Consider the following 25,123-nt stretch of genomic DNA (forward strand, 5'->3'; position numbering starts at 1 on the left):
CATGCAAGCTAGTTTTTTCAACGAGTAAATTGCAAGGGAAAAAAGAAATGGAAGGGAAAACTGTGTATCTGAAGAGGGTTAAGAGGACTTTCCTGGTGACCCAGTGGTTAAGAATTCCCCTGCCAATGCAGGGGGACGGGTTCGATCCCTGGTCCGGGGAGATCCCATGTGCCAAGGATCAACTAAGCCCACGTGCCACAACAGCTGAGCCCAAGCACTGTACCTACTGACTCTGGAGAGCCCTGGAGCCCGTGCCCCACAAGAGAGGCCACTGCAAAGAATAAAAATAAAAAGCTAAAGGGGCTTTAGAGACGCATCAGTCACATTGTGTCAACATTACTTGTGCAATTCACACAGACTATGCAAAGTGACTAATGACATTTACAAGATACTCGGAAATGTGAAGACGAACACTATCCGAGGATATTAAATAATTATTGTTTAGAAAAATGACACCAGTCTGCAAGCTTATGCAATTTCTTTGGTGACTAAACAAGTTTATGGGAGATTGCAATCTGGGTAAATGAATGAATCGGTTAATTAATGACTTGAGAATAGTAGTTTTTAGCTTTAAATATCCACAGTGTTGTTAATGGCTAATTAAATATTGCATAGGAAAAGTACTTTGAAAGACTTTCAAGTTTTATCTAAAAGTTAGGGCTAGAAATCATTTAAAGCCAGCCAGTCAGTACACACAGGGACTTGATAAAGCTCATCCGGGCCGGGCTGAGTCGTTTGGCCAGTATATTACGGTGATCACATTCTTCTCAACTCCCTAAAAGGGCCCATGGTCTAGACAAAAGGGTATCTTCTAATCTGTGAATGCATTTAGATGGAAACTTTTATTAAGGTGTGAAAGTTAAGTCATAATTTGTTGTACGTTTAATGAAGCCCTTTTAAAGGGAGTACAAAGGTACATGAAATTGAAACAAATCCAGTGAAAACTGGATCATTGCCTTAATCGTGTGCCACGTGACTCAGAGCCTTATCAGACACTTGTGTCCAGCGTGCGCACCACACGTTTCCAGGCGAGGAAACTGGAAGACCGACCCAGGGTAATTAGAACAACGGAGCGTTTCGCGAGAAGCTGAGGGGGTTCAGAATGACGGTCTCCAAGTGTGTTGCATGCCCTCAATCACCTGGAGTCGATACCTAGATGCCTGGCTACACAGAGGGTCAGGCAAGAAGAAACGGGCTGTAAAAAAGAGCTCCCTGTACCCCCTCCCATGTCCCCAAACTGCTCTCCTAAAGGGACAAAAGTCAAAGGACCAGTCCTGTCCTGGACCCAGAGTGGCCTTTGCATCCTTCACTGCCGTCTGCTCCTTGGGATGAGTCCTCCCTTTGGATCCTAGGACGGGTGACTGCTGGTGGTCCCCTACCCCGTGGGCTTCCTTCTTGCCCTCAGCACCCCCGACCAGAGTGCCCCTAGGCTCAGCTCCCACTCCTCCCTCTCTGACCAGCACTCAGCCCTTGGTCAACTCATCCAGACACCCTGGGGATGCTCACAGCCTTCATATTCACTCCTTTGCCCGAACCTCCCCTTGGACTCCAACTTACATAACCAACTGCCCACTGGACACCTTCACCTAGATTTTTAACAGGCATCTCAAACTTTTGTTGCTGTTTGCTAAGTTGTGTCCAAATTAACATGCCCCAATCTGCCTGCCTGTTCAGCCACCTACTCCCCCCACGGCCGTCTTTTTCTCAGCTCAGTTCAGTCACTCAGTCGTGTCTGACTCTGTGACTCCATGGACTGCAGCACGCCAGGCTTCCCTGTCTATCACCAGGTCCCGAAGCTTGCTCAAACTCATGTCCATCAAGTCAATGATGCCATCCAACCATCTCATCTTTATCTTATGTGATGGCAATTCCATCTTTCCAGGTGATGTGGCCAAAAATATCAATGGTATCACCAAACTCCTGCCTCTCCTCTTATTCCACGTCTACTCTAACAGCATATCCCATGGGCTCACAGAATTCAAAGAACTACCCCAAATCCGACCGTTTCTCTCCACCCACTCCCAACGCCCACGACCACACATACCTGCACCCCTGGGATGTCACAGTTGCTTCCTCTCTGGTCCCACTGCTCCCTCAGGTTGCAACTCAGGAGCCAAGATGATCCAATGAAAACATCATCTGAGCAGGCCTGGCCTGTCTTAGAACGGTCTCTTGTCCCCTCTGCCCACCGTCCTGTTTATTTTGTGTTTTTTTCCCAGGCAGATTGCCAAAGTCAGCAAACTATGCTAATAGCCCCCGTTTCTTCCTTAATTCTCCCCCGAGAACGCTACATCTCAGGAGTGGGATGTGCCCGAACATTCCCCAGACGGGTCCACTGGTGTTCTCAGGTTGCACTCGTGGTTTAGGGGTCAGAGCTGACCTTTTTCTTGAATGTGTTAGGATCTCTTACTTTCTCCATCTGCTAAATGGGCCAGTGTCTAGGTGACCCTCAGCCTATCAAGGAAGCATGTATCAAAGGGCAGGGCTTCATTTACTGTCCCCGTGGACCCATCCCACTCCAAACCAGAGGGCAGTGATCTGAAAACACAGCCTGCACTTGACTCATTCAGCCAGTTCTCAGAGGTAGGGCAACAGCCATTGCTGGCATCTAAGACGCACATTATAACAGCTGAAATCAGGGCATTGTAATGATTTCATTACGTAGTTTAACTGGCAACATTTTTTTCCTTCTCAGTGGTACATGAAATAGTAGTTCATCTTACAGTTGATTCTGTCTGAGAGTGTCTAAGCTGTGAAGCTAAAGTGCTGGCCTGGACTATAGGAAAGTTTCTAAAACGTGTTCAGCACGTCACCGGGCAGAGCCACGAACTATGTGACACATGGAAAGGCAGGAAAGAAAAGGAGAGAGAAAATTTTAAATCCATGGCTGATTCATGTCAATGTATGGCAAAAACCACCACAATATTGTAAAGTAATTAGCCTCCAACTAATAAAATAAATAAATAAATAAATAAAAGACTTGATCCCCTTCCGCAGACCTTACAACCTAATTTGGGAAACAACACTAAGAAAAAAGAACTCTACAAACACTTCTCAAGCAACATGTGAGCAGGTGAGAGCCAGAGTGGACATCTGTGAGTGTGAGGGGTTATCTGGAACCTCAGCATCACAGGAAGGCTTCCTGGAAGAACAGAACTTAGAGTTTAAAAGGAAAGGAAATGTGGGCCAGAGGCTACTCTGTCTCATTCAATGGGCTTCTTGTTCTCAGGCAGAAACAATGTCTCCATTTTACAAATGTTTGGATAACTTATGAGCATCCTTTTTGGGACTTTCATCATGTCATAATGGGATATGTGAGCAAGGGGGCAGAATTCTCAGGAACGACTTGAATCTCTGCTGTTGTTCACATTTCCGTCATTCCCTGAATCACACCTGGGAAAGGTCTACAGAGGATGGACTACCTGGACGGTCATTGCTGGTCGATGGTGAATGTCTGCAAGGGCGTGGTCATCCCAGTTGGCACCGGGGCGCTTTACACCTTTTGGAACATGCCTGAGATATAAATGACTTGACCCACAGCCTTCTCCATGTGAGCAGAACGGGGGGTGGGAGAGGAATCAACTGGATTCGGGGTCTGATGAGAACACCCCGATGAAGGTCTGGAGCCGACGTCTACACACTCACTATAAGGAAAGGAAATGAAACCTCCACACTCACCCAACGGGTGTCTCCAGGTAACCCTCACCCCTGCAGACCAGTCCCAACACCTGGGCTAAAACCCAGTGCCAAGAGGGGCGTACTTCCAGTTCCTTAGCTGCCAGGTCATCCTAGATGGGCCACGTGTTCCAATGGGGGATGCACGATGCACGGATACATGCTGGTGTCCACACTGCCCGGGTACACACTGGCTGATTGAAGTATCCGCCATGAAGTCAGGGGCGGTACACTCAGCTGAGTAGGAGGAGGGGTTGCAAGTCGGAGGGAAAAGGCCCTTCACCCTCACTGCTGTAACCATCGGCACCTCACAGTTTGCCCTGCGTGTCACTCCCAGAGCGTTCAGCTCCTCTGAATGATGACTCCACGCCCATCCCCCCAGCCTCTGGGGCGGGTACCCTCACCATCTGAAAAGAGAGAAAAGCAGGTTCGGAGAAGTCAAAGTCCCACGGTAAGCGGCAGGTCCAGAGATCGCTCGGAGCTCTCAGGGACAACCCACCTTTGACTCCCCGCTACCCAAATTCTGCCTGGTGGGAACAATGGGCCGCAGGACCCTCTGAGCAGAAAGGGAGTAAAAGGCACCATGGATGGAGCACTTTCCGCTCTCCGGGCGTGTGCACCAAGCCCTTTTGTCCGAATTAACTCCATCCTGCCCCGCAACGTTATGAAGCAAGTACTCTTCCTAATCCCGCTTTACCCGTAAGGGCCACTGAGTCACAGAGGACAAGCCCAGGGTGGCAGAAGCAAGCCAGAGAGAGAGGCGCAGCGCCCTGGACGGGACTGGGGAGGACCCCGGAGCGCTGCAGGGGGCCCGGGCCGAGCAGTTTGTAGGCTAGTGGCGCCGGCCAGGCCGCGGCGGGCCCATATAAGGCCGCGGGGCTTCCGTAACGTTGCAGGAGCTTCAGGGCTCCCCGCGGACGGCAGCCTCCTCCGCGCCCAGGAATGTGTGGAATCTTCCTCCCTGGCTGCCGCCCACCGCGGGAGCACTTCCTCTCCGCCCCCGGCCCTCATCAGCCCCCGGGTCTTGCCCGGAGGTCGCCTCCCCCACCCACCCAGCCACCCAGCCGCGGCCCGGCCGCTGGGGGGAGCGCGGCGCCTCGGCGGAGCCTGCCGGTCGGCGGAGAGGCAGCCGCGCGCCCTCACCTGCCCCGGGCGGCGCGCGCGGGCGCAGCGGAGGCGGGCCGGGCGGAGGCCGCGGAGCCGCCGGGGAGGAGCCTGCGCCCGGCCCGCGGCGGGGCGCAAAGTGAAACTCCTGGAAGTTGCGGGCGCTCGGGGAGCCGCGCGGGGCCGCGAGCCCATGGCTCTGAGCAAGGCGCTGCGGCTGCTCGGGCGGCTGGAGGCCTCGGGGGAGAGCAGCGTCCTGCTGGAGGCGCGCGGCCGCAGGGACTGTCTGCTCTTCGAGGCCGGCACGGTGGCCACGCTCGGTGAGTGCGGCGGGCGGCGCCGCCCGGGGCTCCCGGGCAGGCAACTCCACAGCGGCGCGAGGGGCTCGGGCTGCTTCCCCCGTCCCCTTCCCCGGGGGGAGGGTGACCGAAGGGGAGGGCGCCTGCCTCTTCTGCTGAGACCAAGGCACACGGGCACCTCCCTTTCCCGAGTTGAGCGGCCCCGGGGGGCGCGGAGGCGGCCGAGGAGTGGGGGTCGCATGCGCGGGGCGGCCGGGGGAGATCTGTTTGAATGAAGTGGCGTCGGCACGACTTCTGGGAGCACGTGCGCCTGCGCCCCCGGACCCGGGCGGCCCGCGGTCCCCCCTCGGGGTCTGCCGTCTGTGCGCCTGCCGGCGGGCGGGTCACCGGTGGAGAGCCGCCTCTGCCTTCTGCTGCCCCGCGCTCCCCCGGGACGCGTTCCAGGTTCGTGACCATCCGGGAGGGTTGACTTGGGAGCCGGCCTGACCGAGCGCTTAGCGCTGTTTCTCTTTGGCACCTGTTGATGGAACAGGGAATGCCCACGGCTCTGTGATGGCCTCCTTTGCTCCTGGAGGGGATGCGGACAAAGCACCGTTAACCGAGAGCCGGATAAACAGCTGATGGCCCCTTGGCCTCAGCTAACTGCTTGGTTGAGAAGTGTCAGTCCCGCAAAGTATAGAACTTGGAGGCAAATACACGACCGGATGACTCTGTACTGGCTGAATTTGACTTTGTTGTTGCTGTTGACTCACTCCTTTCCGACTCCTTGTGACCCCTTGGACTGTAGCCCACCAGGCTCCTCTGTCCATGGAATTTCCCAGGCAAGAGTAATAGAGTGGGCTGCCATTTACTTCTCCGGGGGAATCTTCCTAACCCAGGGATCGTATGCTTGTCACCTGCATTGCAGGCAGATTCTTTACCACTGAGCCACCTGGGAGGCCTGGATTTGACCTTAGGTAGTTGCCAAGTCTGTGTATTTCAACTCTGTCAAGACCAGCAAGTCTTGACACTGACATTGTGTCAAGGGCTTTAGAGACTATCTCATTTAATTTTCACAGTTCTGCAAAAGGGCTGTTATAGTGTCCATATTACAGAGGGGTAAACTGAGGCCTGGAGAGGATAAGAAACTTGCTTGGCCAGGGTGACAGACAGCACTGCCTGACTTCCAGTGGCTGTTTCTGTATTGGAGTACAGAGTGTGGCTTCTTGGAATCACCAGCCTTTGGGCCCCTTGTTTGGTGTCTAACTTTCACGAGGAAGGCCAGGTAATACCAAAGTGAGCGAAACCAGGTAGGATTGTTGGAACTTCAACCGAACACTGGAGAACAGGCTTGCAGCTGGTGTCCCGCTGTACCATCTCCCCCGTCCGTAGCTGAAAAAGCGCAGAAGAGGGTCTCTACTCCTTTAGGCGGATAACCAGTGCACTTACCCCCACCACACTTTATAATTGACTCTAGCCTTTTTTTCACATTGGACACATCCGTTCTTCAGTTAGATTCCTCAGTATACATCTTGGAAGGACCATCTCTTCTGTTTCCAGTTCCTGAATCATTTTATTAACATATGGTTATCTGGCTTGTTTTCAGTCACTCGGTTACTAAAACCATGTCTCCGGTAGTGTCAGCACCATAAATTGTGCAGTAAATCATGGATTAAATTGTTATCAGATTATTTCAATTTGTACTCTAGCCTGAAAAGTCCAAGTTTGGTCATTTGCTAAGGTCTGGGGGGAAAAAAAATTCACAGAAATTTCCATTCCATTTTAAATGTCTACTTCATACCACATTTGTCAGAGCTGAGAGATTAATTGCATGGTACAAAGCTACCGCTTTATCAGAGAGAGTAGAATATTCGACAGTTGGGTTACAGCAACCTTAAGAAAGTTCTCGCATATTTAAGAGTTTCTTTGAAGCCACTGGCCTTCCCAGGCCGCACTAGTGATAAAGAACTGGCCTGCCAGTGCAGGAGATGTAAAAGATTGGGGTTCAATACCTGGGTTGGGAAGATCTCCTGGAGAAGGAAATGGCAACCCACTCCAGTATTTTTGCCTAGAGAATCCCATGGACAAGAGGAGCCTGGTGGGCTGTGGTTCATAGGGTCACAAAGAGTTGGACACGACTGAAGTGACTTATGACTTAGCACACTGTTGAAGCCACTAGGATAAAAAAGACTATTTTTTCAAAAGTGAAGATTTTTAAAATGATTAATGAAAGTAGTATAATGCATGTTTTCCTTTTGGAAATTAGGTTTGGGCTGAAATCATGTATATTATGTTGGTGGTTACAATTCTCTGGATTCTAGAACAGAGGAAATAATGAAAGGAATGGATGTGGCCTCAATTCACATGCAGTCGACATTTGTCACCTAACCTGGCATTCATTTTTCAGTAGACTTTGGACTGAATGCTTAATTTTTGAAGTCTTCTTTGTGTTAGTCACTCAGTCATGTCCAACTCTCTGTGACTCCATGGACTATAATCCACCAGGCTCCTCTGTCCCTGGAATTCTCCAGGCAAGAATACTGGAGTGGGTTGCCATTCCCTTCTCCAGGGGGTCTTCCCCACCCAGAGATCAAACCCAGTTTTCCTACATTGCAGGCAGATTCTTTACTGTCTGAGCCACCAGGAAAGACCTTTTCTTACATTAAGTGAAACTATTTTTAAAAGGCATTGGGTGATGTTGCTGGTCCCGAGAAGGATTGTAGGAGCCTCTGTTACTGGAAAGTTGTCTCAGACTTTTGGAGCATCCTAAGAATGTCACAATGGGATAGGCTGGCTCTGAACTTAAAATTCCCATCTGTGTTCCAAAGGCCGAGCTTTTTGCTTTCCTGGATGAGGTTAAGAGTGCTTTCCTTCCTACCCGCCTCCCCGGGAAAGGTGAGGCTCTATTTTTGTGTGGGGCAGTGCAGCTGTGGCAGCTTGCATAGCTGGTGGTGGAACCTTGGCCATTCCATGAGGTTCAAGCTTCCTCTCCAGGTCAGCTCTGGTTTCCCTTGATGAGTCTCCTCAGGGAGGAATGCGAGGTCAAGCAGACTCAAGTCAAGGGTTTATTCCCATGAGGGTAGTGGTTTCTCCATGTTTACTGAGTGGCCCTAAATTCTATGCAGCTCTGTGGCGGGTACACGCTGCTGCTTTTACAGGGACGTGGGTCGGATGAAAGCATAGCTCTTTAGGGCACATCCTAGCCCACAGGGGTCATAAGTTTAAAAGGCTTCCCACTAATGTTTTCAGGTAGTGCAGAGACAGGGCTTGACTTAGGTTTTGAGTTTAGGAAAAACTGATGATTTCTGGGTTAGTCCTTCTATTCCACCATGACCTGGGTGGCCACCCAGCCTGCCAGCTGGTGAGGAAAACGTCCAAGTTCCAGCTTCTAAAAGATTTGAGAATCTTTCTTTAATATGGGTCAGCGGGAACAGGCATTCCAGAGGCAGAAAAGCCTAACATGTTGGCACCAATTTCAAAGGTTTTTATAGCGTTTTCTTGATGACCTGATTTGGCAGTAGAAAGAAAGAAAGAAAGTGAAGTCGCTCAGTCGTGTCCAACTCTTTGTGACCCGTGGACTGTAGACTACCAGGCTCCTCCGTCCATGGGATTTTCCAGGCAACAGTATTGGAGAGGGTTGCCATTTCCAAGAGCCTCTCAAATATCGATACAAAGCCGGAGCCTGTAACAATTCCCCTGGGTCCATGGTCCACAATTAGCATACAGATGTTCTCTCATTTGCATACTGGGACAAAAAGTGCTTGCTGTCTTCTTTGTCCCTTTTAGACACCCTCCTTTGGACCAGACGAAGATGCATTGTTCATGAGTTTCGTCCATTTGTAGAGCCAGTGACAAGGCTCCAAAGTTCCGTGTTCTCCAAACAGCCCCCCAGGAAGGGTGGCTTGTGAGTGTGATGTGTTTACACATGTGTGCGAGGCATGCAGCCCCGCCTCTCCATCCCCCAGCCATGCTCGAGTGAAACAGGCAGCCAGGAGCGGGGTGGGCAGGAGCCACTGAGATTTAATTAAGCTAATTACTGAGTGTCCTGAAATTACTTTCAGCTTCTGAGGGGGAAAGGCTCTATGTAAACACGGGCCTGGGTTCTCCCGGCTGCCGCTGTTTGCACAGAGGCCACAGGGTCAGATCTTGTTTGACTTGGAGACTCAGCCGTGGAGCCCAGCTTGGCTCTGTCTGAACAATTGCCTTGGCCACTTTGTCAGGCTCCGTGGCCTGGATTTATTTGGTCCGTGACTTGAAGTTTGACCTGCCTGAGAGCATCTGAGAGAGTCGAATGAATCCTCCTGGGTGAGGATTGGAGCCCAGATAGAGCCTGGTGGGGGCTCCAGACTCCTGGCCAGTGACCCGGGGTGGGGGGCACAGCGGCCTGGTGGGCTGTGGTCCCTGAAGAGGCCGTTCCCAGTTAGTTGCAGGTTTGCTCCTCGTAATACTGACAAAATCGCAGACCGGGTTAGTGTGTGCTTCTGCTGGCTTTTTGTAACTCACCGGGAGGAATGTGATTTCAGATCTTGCCAGGCTCTTTTTTGGGCTCTGTTCAGTCACTCAGTTGTGTCCGACTCTTTGCGACCCCATGGACTGCAGCACGCCAGGCTTCCCAGTCCATCACCAACTCCCGGAGCTTGCTCAAACTCATGTCCGTTGAGTCGGTGATGCCATCCAACCATCTCATCCTCTGTCGTCCCCTTCTCCAGCCTTCAGTCTCACCCAGCATCAGGGTCTTTTCTAATGCATCAGTTCTTCACATCAGCTGGCCAAAGTATTGGAGTTTCAGCTTCAGCATCAGTCCTTCCAATGAATATTCAGGACTGATCTCTGTTAGGACTGACTGATTTGATATCCTCTTGCAGTTCCAGGGACTCTTAAGAGTCTTCTCCAGCACCACAGTTCAAAAGCATCAATTCTTCGGTGCTCAGCTTTCTTTATAGCCCAACTCTCACATCCATACATGACTAACTGGGAAAACCATAGCTTTGACTAGATAAACCTTTGTCGGCAAAGTAATGTCTCTGCTTTTTAATATGCTGTCTAGGTTGGTCATAGCTCTTCTTGGGGGGGGGGGTGCTGCATGGCTCTAAAACTTTTCCTTTAACCTTTAATTGTGAAAATGTTCAAATGTACACAAAAGTGAAAGAAAAGATGAATCTCCTGTACCTGTCACTCGTGGTGTATTATTATTTTTCAATTGCAAAGTTGTGTCCAACTTTGGCACCCCCTGACTTTGCTCAAACTCATGTCCACTGAGTTGGTGATACCACCCAACCATCTCATCCTCTGTCGCCCCCTTCTCTTGCCCTCAATCTTTGCCAGCATCAGGGTCTTTTCAGTGAGTTGGCTCTTTACATCAGGTGGCCAAATTATTGGAGCTTTAGCTTCAGCATCCATCCTTCCAATGAATATTCTGGGTTGATTTCCTTTAGGATTGATTAGTTTGATCTCCTTTGGGTCCAAGGGACTCTCAAGAGTCTTCTCCAAAACCACAGGATGAAAGAAAATGAAAGTGAAAGTGAGGTCGCTCAGTCATGTCGGACTCTTTGTGACCCCATGGACTGTAGCCTACCTGGCTCCTCAGTCTGTTCTGTGTCCCTATCCCTGAATTTTTTTATGAAAAAGAAATCTAACTGATTCATGGCCAAGCAAGTTTTAATTTATTCGGCTTGCTTTCTTTTTCCCTCCCCTACAGCTTACATTTGTGCAAGTTCAAAATTTATTTGATGGTTTGAAATGTGACCACTAATAGAAATGATGGTGTGAATTGATTCTGAGGTTCTGACCAAGATACATTTTTGAGAGTGAACTGACCTCATTGCAAGAATAAACCACAGCCTGGAAGAGCAGGGTGTCCCCCCCGGGACAGCATTGATGGGCCCAGTGGTCACACTGCCCCTGGACCACGGCCGGGGGGGCCTTGCCCTGTGCCTCTCACCAGAATGAGGGGTTGGGCCAAGGGGCTGTGTGCCCTGCTGCTTGCCCCACCCCCCACCTCTGGACCACATTCCAGAGGATCCTGGAATCTCCTGCACATGTGGTACCCAGCCCGCATCCGGCCTGCTCTGGTCTCTTCCCGGGGCTCCTGGCAGACGCGCAGTGGGTGTGTCCACCCAGGTCCCAGGCAGCAGTGGGGCAAGGCTGCAGGCTGTGAGTGGAAGTGGGCGCACACTTGCTAGGGTGTCCTTGGGGGTGTGTATGAGACCCCTGCAGGGCGGTGTGGAGCCTGGAGCCGGGGGGTCGGTGGAAAGAGAAGGCGGCCAGGCTGGGGGCAGCTCTTTCTGCTGGGTACCTTCTGGACCTGACCTTAGTCCTGGGGTGTCTTTCTCGAGCCAAGAGGATAGAACGTTGTTTGTTTTTAGCAGTTTGTGAGCTTGATGGATACCTTAGAATTATTTCCACACGGGGGCGGTGCCAGGCTCTGAGGGTGCCTGGCTCAAATGTCCTCAAGTGTCCTCTCCCTGGACCCCATCGATGTTGGTCCAGGTGAGCCCTGGGCACCTGGGTGGGTCTGGGTCTCACTCCGGGGTGTTCCTTGGGCCCCCAGGTATCCCTTTGTGATTTCTGGCTGCTCAGCTTCTGTTGATGGATGGTGTCACCTTTTCACCTGAGGATGGGGAACGCATTGTGTGTTCTTCCCCACTTGAAGTGTCCTCAAAGCCCTGGCAGACTGCCCCAGGCTCAGACTTGGGCCTTAGATTGAGGTCCCTAGTATTAGGGTGTATGTGGTGGCCAGCCCACCTCCAGGGGAAAATCAAATCAGGCTTACAAAAGTGTGTGCGCCTGAGCGAGTTGAGGGCTTGACAGTGAGACCCCCACGCTGTGCCGGCCTCTCCAGGTTGCAGATCCGGAGGGCAATTCGATAGATGCCGGATTCTCAGCAGAAGTCAAAACCGAACAGCCCGTTTACTTCCTGCTTCCAAGGCTTGCTGGAAGGAGATTGGGGGCCCTGTTATGTAAATATGTCCTTCTTGAGGACAGTTTATGGAAAAACCTTAGAAGCATGCCTGCCCTTGATCCAGTGTTCTATGGCTAGAATATCTCAGGAGACACACACAGACAAACCCATTTTGCTTCGAGGATGTCTGTTACAGAGTGTTTTGGATGTTCAGGTGGTCAAATAAACTTTGGTTCACTTGATCATCCTAGCTAACGCTCGTGGGGTGCTCGCCTCGTACCGGGCACTGTTTGCGGTTTACATGGATTGACTGCTTCGGCCCTCACAGAGGGGCAGGCCCTGATAATCTCCGTTTACGCTTGGAGAAACTGAGGCACAGGGATGGGTAAGAGCTTGCATGAGGTTCTGTTTCTAGTTAGTGCCTGAGCCGCGATTTGAACAAGTCCAGGAGGCTCCAGAGAGCGGTGTGTTGGCCGAAGTCTCGTGCTTAGGAAAATAAGAAAACCCACTGTATGAAAAACGCTGTATGTGTCCTGTGTTGCTCTGCTTATCTTTAAGGCCGCATTGGGTCTTAGTTGCGGCACGTGAGGGCTTCGTTGCGTCACGTGGGAGCTTTCTTTGCGTCACACAGACTCTAGCTGTGGTGCCCGAGCTCAGGAGTTGTGCCTCATGGGCTTAGTTGCCCCTTGGCATGTGGCATCTCCCTGGACCAGGAACGGAACCTGAGTCCCCTGCGCTGCCAGGCGGATCCTGAAACCCCTGGACCACCAGGGAAGCCCCCCATCTGACACTTTTTTATAGAGGGGTGTCCAGCTGGGGGAAGCAGTCCCCTCCTTTCTGAGCGGTGTGTGGGATATTACCAACGGGAGATCTTCACGGGAAGTGTGTGGGTTCCACGTTCTGGCAGGGCCGAGCCCTGTGACGGGTCTTGTCCTTCTCTGAGGACACCCTGATGCCTAGAGCAGCGCGTGGCTGGGACTCAGGGCTCAGAAGGGAATGCCAGGGTCCTCGGTAGAGGTGGCAGCAAGACCCCAGGCTCCTAAGGACTCGCATCTCTATTGAAGATGGTCAAACAGGTAACGCATGGTGTCTTCCTGAAGCTCGCCTCGATTTTGAGTGGGGTGAGGTTCCTGAGGAAGTGTGCTGGGTGCCCCTCGGGGTGTACCTTCCTGTCCTCCGCTGCTTGTCCTGGGGGCCTGGGAGTGGCTCTGCCAAGGGGGCAGACAGACCGCTTTGCACCTGAGGTTGGGTACCAGGCACCTGCCGTGGGTCCAGTGGGGCCAGCAAAGTGCCCCGCCCTGGAAGGCTGGATGCACCTGGTGGGTGCTGGGGATGTAGTGGTCTGCACTCAGGATATACGATTTGCTTATATAGCTTCTTGGTTCAGAAAATGAATCTGGGTGGGAAGATTCACTCTGAGCATGTTAACTGTGGAGGGTGGGCAGGGCAGCTGTTTCCGGTTCTTGAGAGCAGTTCCAAAGTGCAAATGCAAAAGTCTGAACTTGATTTTAAGGCCGGTGTTTTGAGGATATGGGACTCTCCCAGAGAGACCCATATCTCTGTAATATCAGGGGAGCCGGTACTTAATTCTGTTCCTGCATCTCTGCCCACTTCCGCCCCGCCTCCTGCCCTCCCTGAGGCTGCGGGCGTGATGGGCCACCCGCCCCCCACCTCCTGGACCCTGTGGTCTGCTGACTCTTGTGTGTTTCAGGGAAACCACATGCTCCCCGAGAACAGGGCATCCTTCTCGGTTACTTCTGCCCTTTGACGAGGTCTCAGGTGATGTTCAGGGCAAAACAGATGGTGAGAAAGAAAGAGAGGTTTTCTCTGTCCTCTGAGGCACTGTGAGGTCTCACGCAGCAGAACTTGGGCCACCAAATGCTCTGCTAGTAACGGGGTGGACATGGAAGGTGGGGGTGGGTTGGGAAGTGGGCAGGGTGTTCAGACTGATGCTCAGACCCATGGGAGACCTGGGATGGTCTGGTCACCCGGCAAGATCTAGGAAAATGGCCAGGTTTGCGGTGAGCACCGCGTACAGCTTATCTCTGCTGGCCAGCTGCCCTTTTGTGTTCTCCTTGTACTGACATTCCTGACAGGTGGTAGTAATCTCTACTCAGGAAAAGCAAACTCTTTTCCTTTCCTCTCTTCTGACCCTGGAAGGTTCTAGTGATAAATCCTCCCAACCTCTCACCTGTTTCCTTTCCTGCCTCTTGGCAAGAGAGAGGAGACCTGAACTTCAGCCCTGAGTCCTTAGGCTATTCCTCCCCTGGGGGAATTTAGTGAATCCCCCAAGCCTCAGAATCCTCATCTGAAAACAAATGAATAGCAACCTCTCCTGCCTTCCCCCACTCTCAGATTCCTTGTGTCTTAAACAAACAAACAAACCAGCCAAACCTTAAACACTGAGCATAAGTAAATAAGCAACGCCCCTACTTTACATACCTAGTTAAAATTATAAGCCTCCCAGAAATTTGAATCTTAGGAGAAATGACTTGGAAAGTAAAATCTAACATGGCCGAGATCTAAGATTCAACTAAACCTGGGAATCTGATGCTATACATTTTAAATTGGAGACTTATCAATTAATTAAAATGCATGAGATTGTCTCTCCTTGATTCTAGCCCTTTCCTATAATCAGCAAAAAAATATTTTAAGTCATATCAATTTAAGCTTAAATTAGGAATAAAACAGTATTTATTAAAGTATCGTTGTTGTTGTATAGTCATTAACTCATATCCAGTTCTTTTGCAGCCCCATGGACTGTGGCTTGCCAGGCTCCTCTGTCCATGGGATTCTCCGGGTAAGAATCCTGGAGTGGGTTGCCATGTCCTTCTCCAGGGGATCTTCCCGACCCAGGGATCAAACCCACATCACTTGTGTCTCCTGCATCGGCAGGTGGATTCTTTACCACTGAGCCTACAAAGAAGCCATTAAAGTGTCATAAACTGAATTCAGTAGCTCTTTTAGCAGATTCTTAATATCCACTGGCATCCTGAAAAATCATACCTTTCATCATACTGTGTAGCTTTTTTCTTTTTAAATAATCTAGACTGGAGTGGGGTGAGTTCTGTGTCTGGGGATGTATGGCCTTGCTTTATCTGTCTGTTTTTATTGCCTGTATGTTGCATGGATTTAGCTTCACCATGAATCTTATATGTGGCTGATAAATCTTATATGTCAGAAAAACTGTTTAAGCAGAGACAGTCCTCTGCTGCTCCTGCCTCCGAGCCAAACAGAGCTGAGGTCAGGCAGAGCCAGCTGGCCCCTGCTGGTGGAGAGGGGTGGGGCTGGGGAGAGCATCAGGGCGGCAACGGTGTCCCTGCTCTGGCGAACAGGACAGTGACACTCGCCTCGTGGCCTGTTTCAGCAAGGACTTGTTCACTTCTGTTTACATGGTGTGGATAGAGAAAGGGATAATGGAAAATAAGGGCTGGAAGTAACTTGCTGCCCACCCAGGCCTGTGCTTCGTTGCTCAGTCGTGTCTGACTCTTTGCTACCCCATGGACTGTAGCCCGCCAGGCTCCTCTGTCCATGGGATTCTCCAGGAAAGAATACTGGAGTGGGTTGCCATGCACTCCTCCAGGGGATCGTCCCAACCCAGGGATCCAACCCAGGTCTCCCGCACTGCAGGTGGATTCTTGACCGTTTGAGCCACCAGGAAGCCAGGCCCTTATAACAGTGTCCAAGTGCCTAGCGGCACCTGCTTCTCTTTTCACTGGGACCACTGGGAGGAGTGGAGAAGGAAATGGCAACCCACTCCAGTGTTCTTGCTTGGAGAATCCTGTGGACGGAGGAGCCTGGTGGGCTGCTGTCCATAGGGTCGCCCAGAGTCAGACATGACTGAAGTGACTTAGCATGCGTTCATGCATTGGAGAAGGAAATGGCAACCCACTCCAGTGTTCTTGCCTGGAGAATCCCAGGGACGGAGGAGCCTGGTGGGCTGCTGTCTGTGGGGTCAGACAGAGTCAGACATGACTGAAGCAACTTAGCGGCAGCAGCAACAGCAACCTCCTCCCTGGGGCAGGGAGGAGGAGCCTGTGGACCAGGAGGGGAGGAGTCTGTGGACCAGGGAGGAGGAGCCTGTGGACCAGGAGGGGAGGAGCCTGTGTACCAGGGAGGAGGAGCCTGTGGACCAGGAGGGGAGGAGCCTGTGGACCAGGGAGGAGGAGCCTGTGGACCAGGAGGGGAGGAGCCTGTGGACCAGGGAGGAGGAGTCTGTGGACCAGGAGGGGAGGAGTCTGTGGACCAGGCGGGGAGGAGCCTGTGGTCCAGGAGGGGAGGAGCCTGTGGACCAGGGAGGAGGAGCCTGTGGACCTGGGAGGAGGAGCCTGTGGACCAGGAGGGGAGGAGCCTGTGGACCAGGCGGGGAGGAGCCTGTGGACCAGGAGGGGAGGAGACTGTGGACCAGGAGGGGAGGAGTATGTGGACCAGGGAGGAGGAGCCTGTGGACAAGGAGGGGAGGAGTCTGTGGACCAGGAAGGGATGTGCTGGTGGACCGGGGGAAGGAGCTGTGGCCAGATCACATCTGTGTGGGTAACGCAGGAGGGCCAGCAGCAGAGCTGCAAGAACAGAATTCCATGTTGAAGTCGTAGGTCTCTGGAGTGGACCAACAGGATCTTATACTTCTCATTTCTAAGGGCTACTTTCCTCTCTCTCCAGATACATGGTGTTTGGAGTAAGGACTGAGAGAGTTCATCTGGTATAAATTGATTTTAACAAGGAGTAACAAAACTATTGCTATTATTTCTCTACGTTTTACTTGTTTGTTTATAGGGGAAGAGATATGATGTCCATTAAGGTGTTAAAAATATTGACATCTGCAAAGACCTCAGGAATCTGGGATGGAACCACAGGGCAAGGTCCAGGACTCTGTGCCAGGTTCTGGGGTGAGGTGGGGGGGGTGGGAAGAGGGGGAGAGGGGGGCTGAACTCCTGTTTCCTCCCAAGGCCCCCTGCTTTCCAAGCTGTGACTGTGGGTCTGAATCTGTCCATAGCGGGTGCTTTTTGCTAATTAACAAAAAGGCACCGTATGGCCTGGAGACTGCCCTGGAGAGTATGGACAGCTCATGGCCCTTTTTAGCTTGTATGGTCATGATAAAATTTTAATCCAACTACAGAACTGGTCACTGTAGCCTGCCTTTACAACACAGGAACCAGACCTATCTATGAAGTGAGAGATGATAATGACGTACCATTGCACACTTCAGGGGTTTCTGGGTGTGTGTCTGACTTCAGTAGCACCCTCCCCCTTTTGGTTTCTGGGTCAATTTGCTGTTAGAAAAATTGGGCTACTGAGAGCTTATTAGAATTTTGTCTTAAAAGAGAAAACAGACCTAGAATGAAGACTGGAGGAGTGATCCTGTAAAGAAAATTCACGAGCTTTAGAGGATGGGCCTGTGACTTCAGTTTGGTTCCTGCCTTTCTCCTGGGTCTTGCAGGAAAGCCATCATATCTGTGGTTCTGTCTTCTTCCCTCCTGAATGCTCTCAGGGTCTTTGGGTGCAGATGCTAAGACTGTCCACTTATGAAATCCAGGAGCCAGACCCCGGCGTCTCTGAGTGCATTGACATGACATCTGGCACTTACTTGGCAACACTCTGGGAGGACAGACGGACGGACTCCGTTGTACATGCACAGTGGGGATGGGAGAACAGGTGAAATAAGATTGGGAAAATGTTGATGCCTGTTTGAGCTAGGTGATAGGTATGTGATAGTTCATTAGACTTAGTGAATTAATAAAGTGGCTGCTTTTCAAGCTCAAGATGAAAATCTAAAGTTTTTCCATATACCATCATTAGTCAGTTAGAGTGTGTAATAGGAAAAACAGGTTCCACGCCCAGTAACAACAGTTTCTGGGGATAAACGTAAATGTAAAGCTATAAAACTTTATGGACTCACTGAGTAAGTGAAAAGGTACAGTATATTCTTGGGAAAGCAACACCAACATTGTAAAAAGTTTGTTCTCAATAAATCTGTAAATGCAAGTACCTATGAGTAAAATCCAGTCAACAGGAGTTTGATGTAAAACTTACAGGCTGATTTTAAAATTTCTGGGGCTCTCCCCCTGCCCACACTTTTGCTTACCTTAACCCTCCCATTTTGGGTAATGGCAGCCCCCTCACCTTGGGCTTCCCAGTGGTAAAGAGTCCTCCTGCCAATGGCAGAGATGCAAGAGACACAGGTTCAATCCCTGGGTCGGGAAGATACCCTGGAGCAGGAAATGACAACCCACTCCAGTATTCTTGCCTGGGAAAACCCATGAACAGAGGCGCCCGGCGGGCTACGGTCCACGGGGTTGCGAAGAGTTGGACACGACTGAGCGCACACACTCATAGCACCCCTCCCCCAACGTGTGGGCTTAATAACTCCGGACAGAACCTGTGAGTCCTCCAGATCCTGCTCTTTTCTTCCATTCCATCCAGTCCACCGGCGTGTCGAGACCCACTTTCCCTCTAAAATAGATCTGAATCCACCAGGTCCCCTTGCAGCCGCGGCCGTGCTGGTCCAGCCACTGCCTCCCCTCGCTTGGACCACATGCCACCTCCTAACTGGCCTCCTGGCTGCCACTCCCAGGCCGTCCCGTCACCTCACAGCGACCCTGGCCGAGCCTGCACAGCCTGCGTCCTGTGCCCCGGCTCTTTTTCCAGCCTCATCCCCACCCCCCACCCCCCGCATCCTGGGCTCAGTCCTCTCGAGGGACCGTGAGTGGTTCCTTCCTCATTGTCCCTGCTCACACCATGCCTTCTGCCTGGCCACCTTGTCCTCATCCAGGCCCAACTCAGCGACTTCGGTGAGACGTTCCTGACCACCCCAGCCAGACTAGCCCGCGGCCTCCACGCCCCAGCTGCCTCCGTTCCAACACCTGTTTTGTCCCTGTAGCACGTGTCACCAAAATCACCTTAGGTGTTTGCTTGCGCCGTCTGTTGGGTCTTGAGAATGCCAGCTCCTTGGGAGCAGGATGTTGGAGGTTGCATTGTGTGCCCCCCCCCCAAAAAATATATTCAATTGAATGTCACCTTACTTGGAAGTCGAGTCCTTGTCACCAGAATTAAGGTACAGGTTAAGATGAGGTCTTCCTGGAGTAGGCGGGCCCTTAATCCGGTGGGACCGGGTGTCCTTGTAAGAGGAGACATGGGGACAGGTACATGCCGAGGGGAGGATGTCGTGAAGACACAGACACAGAGGGGGGCCAGCCAGGCGAAGACAGAGGGAGACGAGAGTGATGCTGCCAGCAGCCATGGAACACCTCGGGCTCCCAGAAGCGGGAAGAGGCAGGAAGGACCCTGCCGAGAGCCTCCGGAGGGAGCCTGGCCCTGCCAACTCCTGGATTTTGCTGTTTAATCACCTGGGTTGTTTCAGTCCCCCAGCTTGTGGTACTTTGGCAATCCCAGGAAACTAATAAGAGGGGTGTTGTCTTCTCAACACTGATGTGCAGAGAGACTCAAAAATACTCCTGAATGATGAAGAAATGGCCAAAATAGTCAAGGAGATTTTGAAAAAGATCAGGACCAAAAAAAAAGATGAGGACAGACTTGATCTACCTGATAGTAAATCCTACTGTAAAGTCATAACAATGATACAGCACAAGTCAGTAGGCTAGAGGAGAGGGCTCAGAACAGACCCATGTAAATAGAGTAATTTAGTTTCTTATTAAGGTGACAGTTTAAATCAGCTGGGAAAACGTGGCTACTCAGTAAATGGTGTTTGTGCAACCTGGCACTTCCTTTGTTTAGTGAACATTTAAGAGCAGGTCCTCCTTGGCTGTCTGGTCAGAGAGGAGAAGGCCTGGCTCTCCTCCTGGGGAGTGAGCGGTCTTTGCAGCTGTTCATGCAGGTGACCGTTCACACGGATGTCCACTGCTCACTAGCTTCTCCCCAGCTTAAAGCCTTGTGCCCGCAGGAGCTAGTGAAAGTGGTAGTTGCTCAGTCGTATCCAACTCTTTGCAGCCCCGTGGACTGTAGCCCACCAGGCTCCTCTGTCCTTTGGATTCTCCAGGCAAGAATACTGGAGTGGGTTGCCATTCCCTTCTCCAGGGGATCTTCCCGACCTAGGGATCGAACTCACATTGCCTGCATTGCAGGCGGATTCTTTATAAAAGGAGCTAGGATCCTTTATAAAACCCCCATAGTTATGGATTCCCGGGTTCACAAAGGGGCATGCCTAGTTACAAGAGTTGTCACACTGAAGGAAGCCCCAAGCCTGGTGTCCCCATCGGGGCTTTGTCAATCACGAAGTTCATTTTGGCCATAAGCTGTGTTACCTAGTGAACGTGGAGGATGTTTTACCTTTATGAGCTTCCAAAGAACCAGAGCTAGAGAGTTTGAAAAAGGTTTTGTTAAGCCCCTGTGGATGTAAATTAAGTTAGAGCCCTACATTAAATCATATATAAACTCCAGAGGTACTTAAGTGTTAACTGTAAAGAAATCTCACTTTTAAAGCATTAGAAAAAAATGTAGGAGAAACTTTCACAGTGTGATGGTATGAAAAGCCTTTCTAAGCAAAGCATAAGACTCAGAAGTCATAAAGGAAAAGTAACCTGAGAGATTTAAGAACTGTTTTTTGTTGACATATAACATATAGAGAAAAATGAACAAATTCTAAGTGGACAGCTTCATGAATTTTCATGAAATGAACTTGCCATATAACCAGCATGCAGGTCTGGAAACAGGATTGGAGGCACCTAGCTCAGCTGGTAAAGAATCCACATGCAATGTGGGAGACCTGGGTTCGACCCCTGGGTTGGGAAGATCCCTTGGAGAAGGGAAAGGCTCCAGACTCCAGTATTCTGGTCTGGAGAATTCCATGGACTGTATAGTTCACGGGGTGGCAAAGAGTAAGACATGACTGAGCAACTTTCACTTTCGCTTTAGCACCCCGGCTCCTCCTGTGTCAGACTGAGAGATTTGATTACATAAAAATTTAAAGCTCTGGGATATCAAAAAAACACCATAAATATAGTTAAAAGACAAGCGGGAAACTGGAATGAAACACTGTGCTGTCTTTTGCAACATATGCAAGGACGAGAGATTGATGACCTTCGTACACTATAAAAGCAGCCTATAGATCACAAAGAAGGATCAGTCATCCAACAGAAGCCATACATTCTTGAGAAAAAGTCCAAATGGCCTGAGCAGTGGAGCCACATTGTCATTCTTGTCTCATGAGCGGCTCTCCAGGTCAGCCCCGTGGGCTCCCAGACAAGCCCAGATCCGACTTGTCTCCAAGGGACACACCTGCTCAGCTGAGCTCCCGCCCATCGGGGCAGGGCTCAGGCGCTGTGGCCAGGCCAGGAGTGGCGGGACGCAGGATGGGGCCACCGTGGCCAGAGGTTGGGGCTGGTGGGAGGTGTGGCAGCTGTCGGAAAAACCCAGAGTTGGGGGAGGGCAAAACAGACCCCCGGGAAGGCAGGGCGGGGTGGGGTCGGGGGACAGGCTTTAGAGGCATTCTGTAAAGTCAGGCTTCCCCAGAGGGGAGACACTCATCCAGGAAAGGATTTCCTGGGCAGATGGCCGGGGTGGGACCTCTGGACAGGGTGCCCCCACCTGGGAGACGCCCAGCACCAGGTAGTGCTGGAAAGGTGGCCAGGCCCCACAGTAAACCCTCCTGCTCAGCCAGCCCGGCCCGCCCCAGACACCTTTGACCTTTAGTTCTCAGAACACACCCCAACACCTGCCGGTGACCCGTGTCCTTGGCGTGACCTTGGGGAATCCCTGCTGTGCAGATTGTAAGGTCAGGGTCAGCCTCAGGCTTCTCTGTTCCAGACTGGAGCTGATTCCAGGAAAGCCTTTGGCTGGAGGAGACAATTTCCAGTCAATGAAACAGTGTATCTAGGTTCATTCCAGAAGTTTCTTCTGCCTTTTTGTAACAAAAAAAGTGTGACTGTTCCCCCCCTCTGCCCCCAAACCCCCGATTTTGGGTGGGGCCTCTGTGACTAGGTAGCTGTATTTAGCTAATAGACTTAAATGGAGAAAGACGCCAAACCTGTCACAAACCATGCCCCCAGATAGTACCTATGTGTGGGATGTAAGTAGTGAAGTGATAGTAACGTGTCTGCTCCGGGCTGCACGTCCATCATCTCCCCTGGACCTGTGTGCTCCCGAGTTTGTCACAGAGGTCCACAAAGAGCGTGGCTGCAAAGCTGTGACAGTCTGTGAGCATCAAACACAGGTGAACAAACTGCTCTGGTCAGATCCCTATAATGAATCTGATCAAACAAAAAATTTTAAAAATAAGAGAAGCCTAGGAAATGAGTAGTGGGGCTGTCGTCTGGATTCTGGATTAAAATACGGAGGAGGAATCGACCTCGGGGAGGTTGATCCACTCGCACACCAGCCTCCTGAAACCGTGACCCGTCCTCACCTGCTCACACCCCGCCCCCAAACCTGGCAGCCTTGCTAGGATGGGATGGGCACAGTGTTTCTCACTGCTGCTCCCCGGGGCCCTCGCCCTCCCTAGAAGGCTGCCTGCCTCCCGGCCACACTTGCATTCATGGCAGGCTGGGCTTCTGCCACCTCTGCTGTCCCCATCCTAGGCGAGGTCGTGCCCATGAGGTCTGCCACCCTCGCTGCATCACTGCCAAGTCTTTCCTTCCATCTCCTTCACACCCCAGACCTGCTCATCACTGGTCGTGATTCCGCCCTGGGAGTCTAGCACCAGGCACGCACTCTGCTGCCTTCTGCCCTCCTGCCGGCTCAGGACCTCTGCTCAGACCTTGAGTCTGTGGTCCCCAAGCCTTCCCCTCACCTTCCCTGCCCTCCCCTCCCCTCCTGTCTACCCTCCTTATCCAACCGTGCCGAACATCCCCTTCTTGAACACACTCTCCATTCTTCTAAGTGTTCTGTCTCCTCATTCTCGCCAGGCAAAGTCTCCAGCCCCAGCCAGTCCTCTCCCCTGACTCCACTGCCCTGGCTCTCGTGTGGCTGGATGCTTCTGGAGAAAACCCCGAGCGTGTGATTTGTGGGTCTCAACGTCCTGAGTGTTTCCGGTGCTGTTCGGCAGTCTGGGTGCATTTGCCTGCTCAGATTTCCCTCCCGCTCCCCCGGGTAACTATTTCTCATTGTCTCAAGCCTTCAACACCTTGGCCCTCTCGCCTCATGATTTCACTCCCTGGGTCACCGAGAGGATAAAATAGTTAAAAAGAGAACTTGGACAAGCTCTGACGCGTGCTCTGCCTGCCCCGTGGGGCTGACACCGCCTCCCTCTGTATGCGTGTGTTGCCCTCCCAGCTCCTGTGCCTCTTTCTTCTCACCGGTCCTGTCCCCTCTCACCTGTGAAGACTCCGCTCCCCAGCTTCCCCTTCGTTCCTAGCTGGGTGATTTCCACTGTTACACCAACAGGTGATGTATCTCATGTTTTGTCATTCAGTTGCCAAGTCGTGTCCGACTCTTTGGGACCCCATGGACGGTACTATGCCAGGCTTCCCTGTCCTTCACCATCTCTCAGAGTTTGCTCAAACTCATGTCCATTGAGTTGGTGGTGCCATCCAACCATCTCATCCTCTGTCATCCCCTTCTCCTCCTACCTTCAATCTTTCCAGCATCTGGGTCTTTTCCAATGAGTTGGCTCTTTGCCTCAGGTGGCCAAAGGATTAGAGCATCAGTCCTTCAGCTTCAGCATCAGCCCTTCCAATGAACATTCGGGACTGACTTCCTTTAGGATGGACTGGTTGGATCTCCTTGCAGTCCAAGGGACTTTCAAGAGTCTTCTCCGACACCACAGTTCAAAAGCATTAATTCTTCAATGCTCGGCCTTCTTTATAGTCCAACTCTCACATCCATACGTGACTATGGGAAAAACCACACCCTTGACCAGATGGACCTTTGTTGGCAAAGTAATGTCTCTGCTTTTTAACATGCTGTCTAGGTTGGTCATAACTTTCCTTCCAAGGAGTAAGTGTCTTTTAATTTCATGGCTGCAGTTACGATCTGCAGTGATTTTGGAGCCCAAGAAAATAAAATCTGTCACTATTTCCATTTTTTCCCCGTTTACTTGCCATGAAGTGATGGGAGCACATGCCATGATCTTAGTTTTTTGAATGTGGAGTTTTAAGCCAGCTTTTCCACTCTTCTCTTTCACCTTCATCTAGAGGCTCTTTAGTTCCTCTCCACTTTCTGTGATTCGAGTGGTATCATCTGCATATCTGAGGTTGTTGATGTTTCTCCCAGCAACCTCATGTTGAGAAACACCCTGTCTCCACAGCACCCCCACCTCCTTGCTCCATGCCATTCCCCTGTGAAGGGTCTGTCCTTGTGTGCCGTCTCTGCTGTCTCCTCCTGTTCTCCTAGTCAGACTTAGGGGCGTGCCGCTCCTCTGAAGCCTTTCCTCGGAGTCCCCAGAGATTGCCAGCTTGCCGAATAGATCCCCTGCAGGTCTGTCCTCCGTCCAGTAACAACACCCAGGGATCATACCTCCTTCCTGAAAGATGCTTCTCCTCCTGGTTCTATTCCTGCCTCACCGTTACTCCCCCAGTGCCTAGGCCAGCGTCTTCATAGCAGACATCTAGCATCCTTGTTGAGTGATGGGACTGACGTGCAAAAGGGTGTGACTTTTCCCTTCTCTATGGCTCCCTTCCGGTACTTCATGTTGTATTGTGTTCAGTCGCTCAGTTGTGTCCAATTCTTTGTGGCCCCATGGACTGTAGCGCGCCAGGCCTCTCTGTCCATGAAATTTTCCAGGCAAGAATACTAGAGTGATTTGCCATTTCCTCTTCCAGGGAATCTTCCTGACCCAGGGATCAAACCTGCATCTCTTACTTTGGCAGGTGGGTTCTTTACCACTGGTGCTGCCTGGGAAGCCCCATGTTGCATCAGATGATATATATGGATCTCCAGTGCAGGAGACCTGGGTTCTATCCCCTGGGATGGGAAGATCCCCTGGAGGAGGAAATGCAACCCACTCCAGTATTCTTGCCTGCAGAATCCAATGGACAGAGGAGCCGTCGGGCCCCAGTCTGTGGATTCTACTTAACAACTAAACAATGTGGCTTCTAAAGGTAGGTGTGTGTGCGTTCGTGGGAACAGGGCTTCTCTGTGCAGGAGGAGACCCGCAGGCAGCATTTGGCAGGGCTGGGAGGGGCATTCAGGTGGAGTAAGGACATGCTTCTTTCTGAGTAATGACGACGGTGATGGTGAGAGGGATAAGTACTCCTGAACTGGCCTGGCTGGTCAG

The 25,123-nt window shown here is 51.5% G+C and overlaps 1 protein-coding gene across 4 annotated transcripts in view; it reads left to right on the forward strand.

The window, feature by feature from the left end:
- Positions 1-4,828: 4,828 nt before the first annotated feature.
- Positions 4,829-25,123, forward strand: part of SYNJ2 (synaptojanin 2) — a 108,025-nt gene continuing 87,730 nt past the window's right edge. For 2 of the 4 annotated variants that reach the window (XM_043457023.1, XM_043457024.1), the window contains exon 1: positions 4,834-5,099. In XM_043457023.1, coding sequence (XP_043312958.1) covers positions 4,973-5,099 — 127 coding nt within the window. In that variant the 5' untranslated portion in view covers positions 4,834-4,972. Of the gene's footprint in view, positions 5,100-25,123 lie in introns of all 4 variants that reach the window. The other 2 variants (XM_043457025.1, XM_043457026.1) reach the window with 2 other exon arrangements.

This window comes from Cervus canadensis, chromosome 33 (assembly GCF_019320065.1).
Source record: "Cervus canadensis isolate Bull #8, Minnesota chromosome 33, ASM1932006v1, whole genome shotgun sequence".
NCBI lineage: Eukaryota > Metazoa > Chordata > Mammalia > Artiodactyla > Cervidae > Cervus > Cervus canadensis.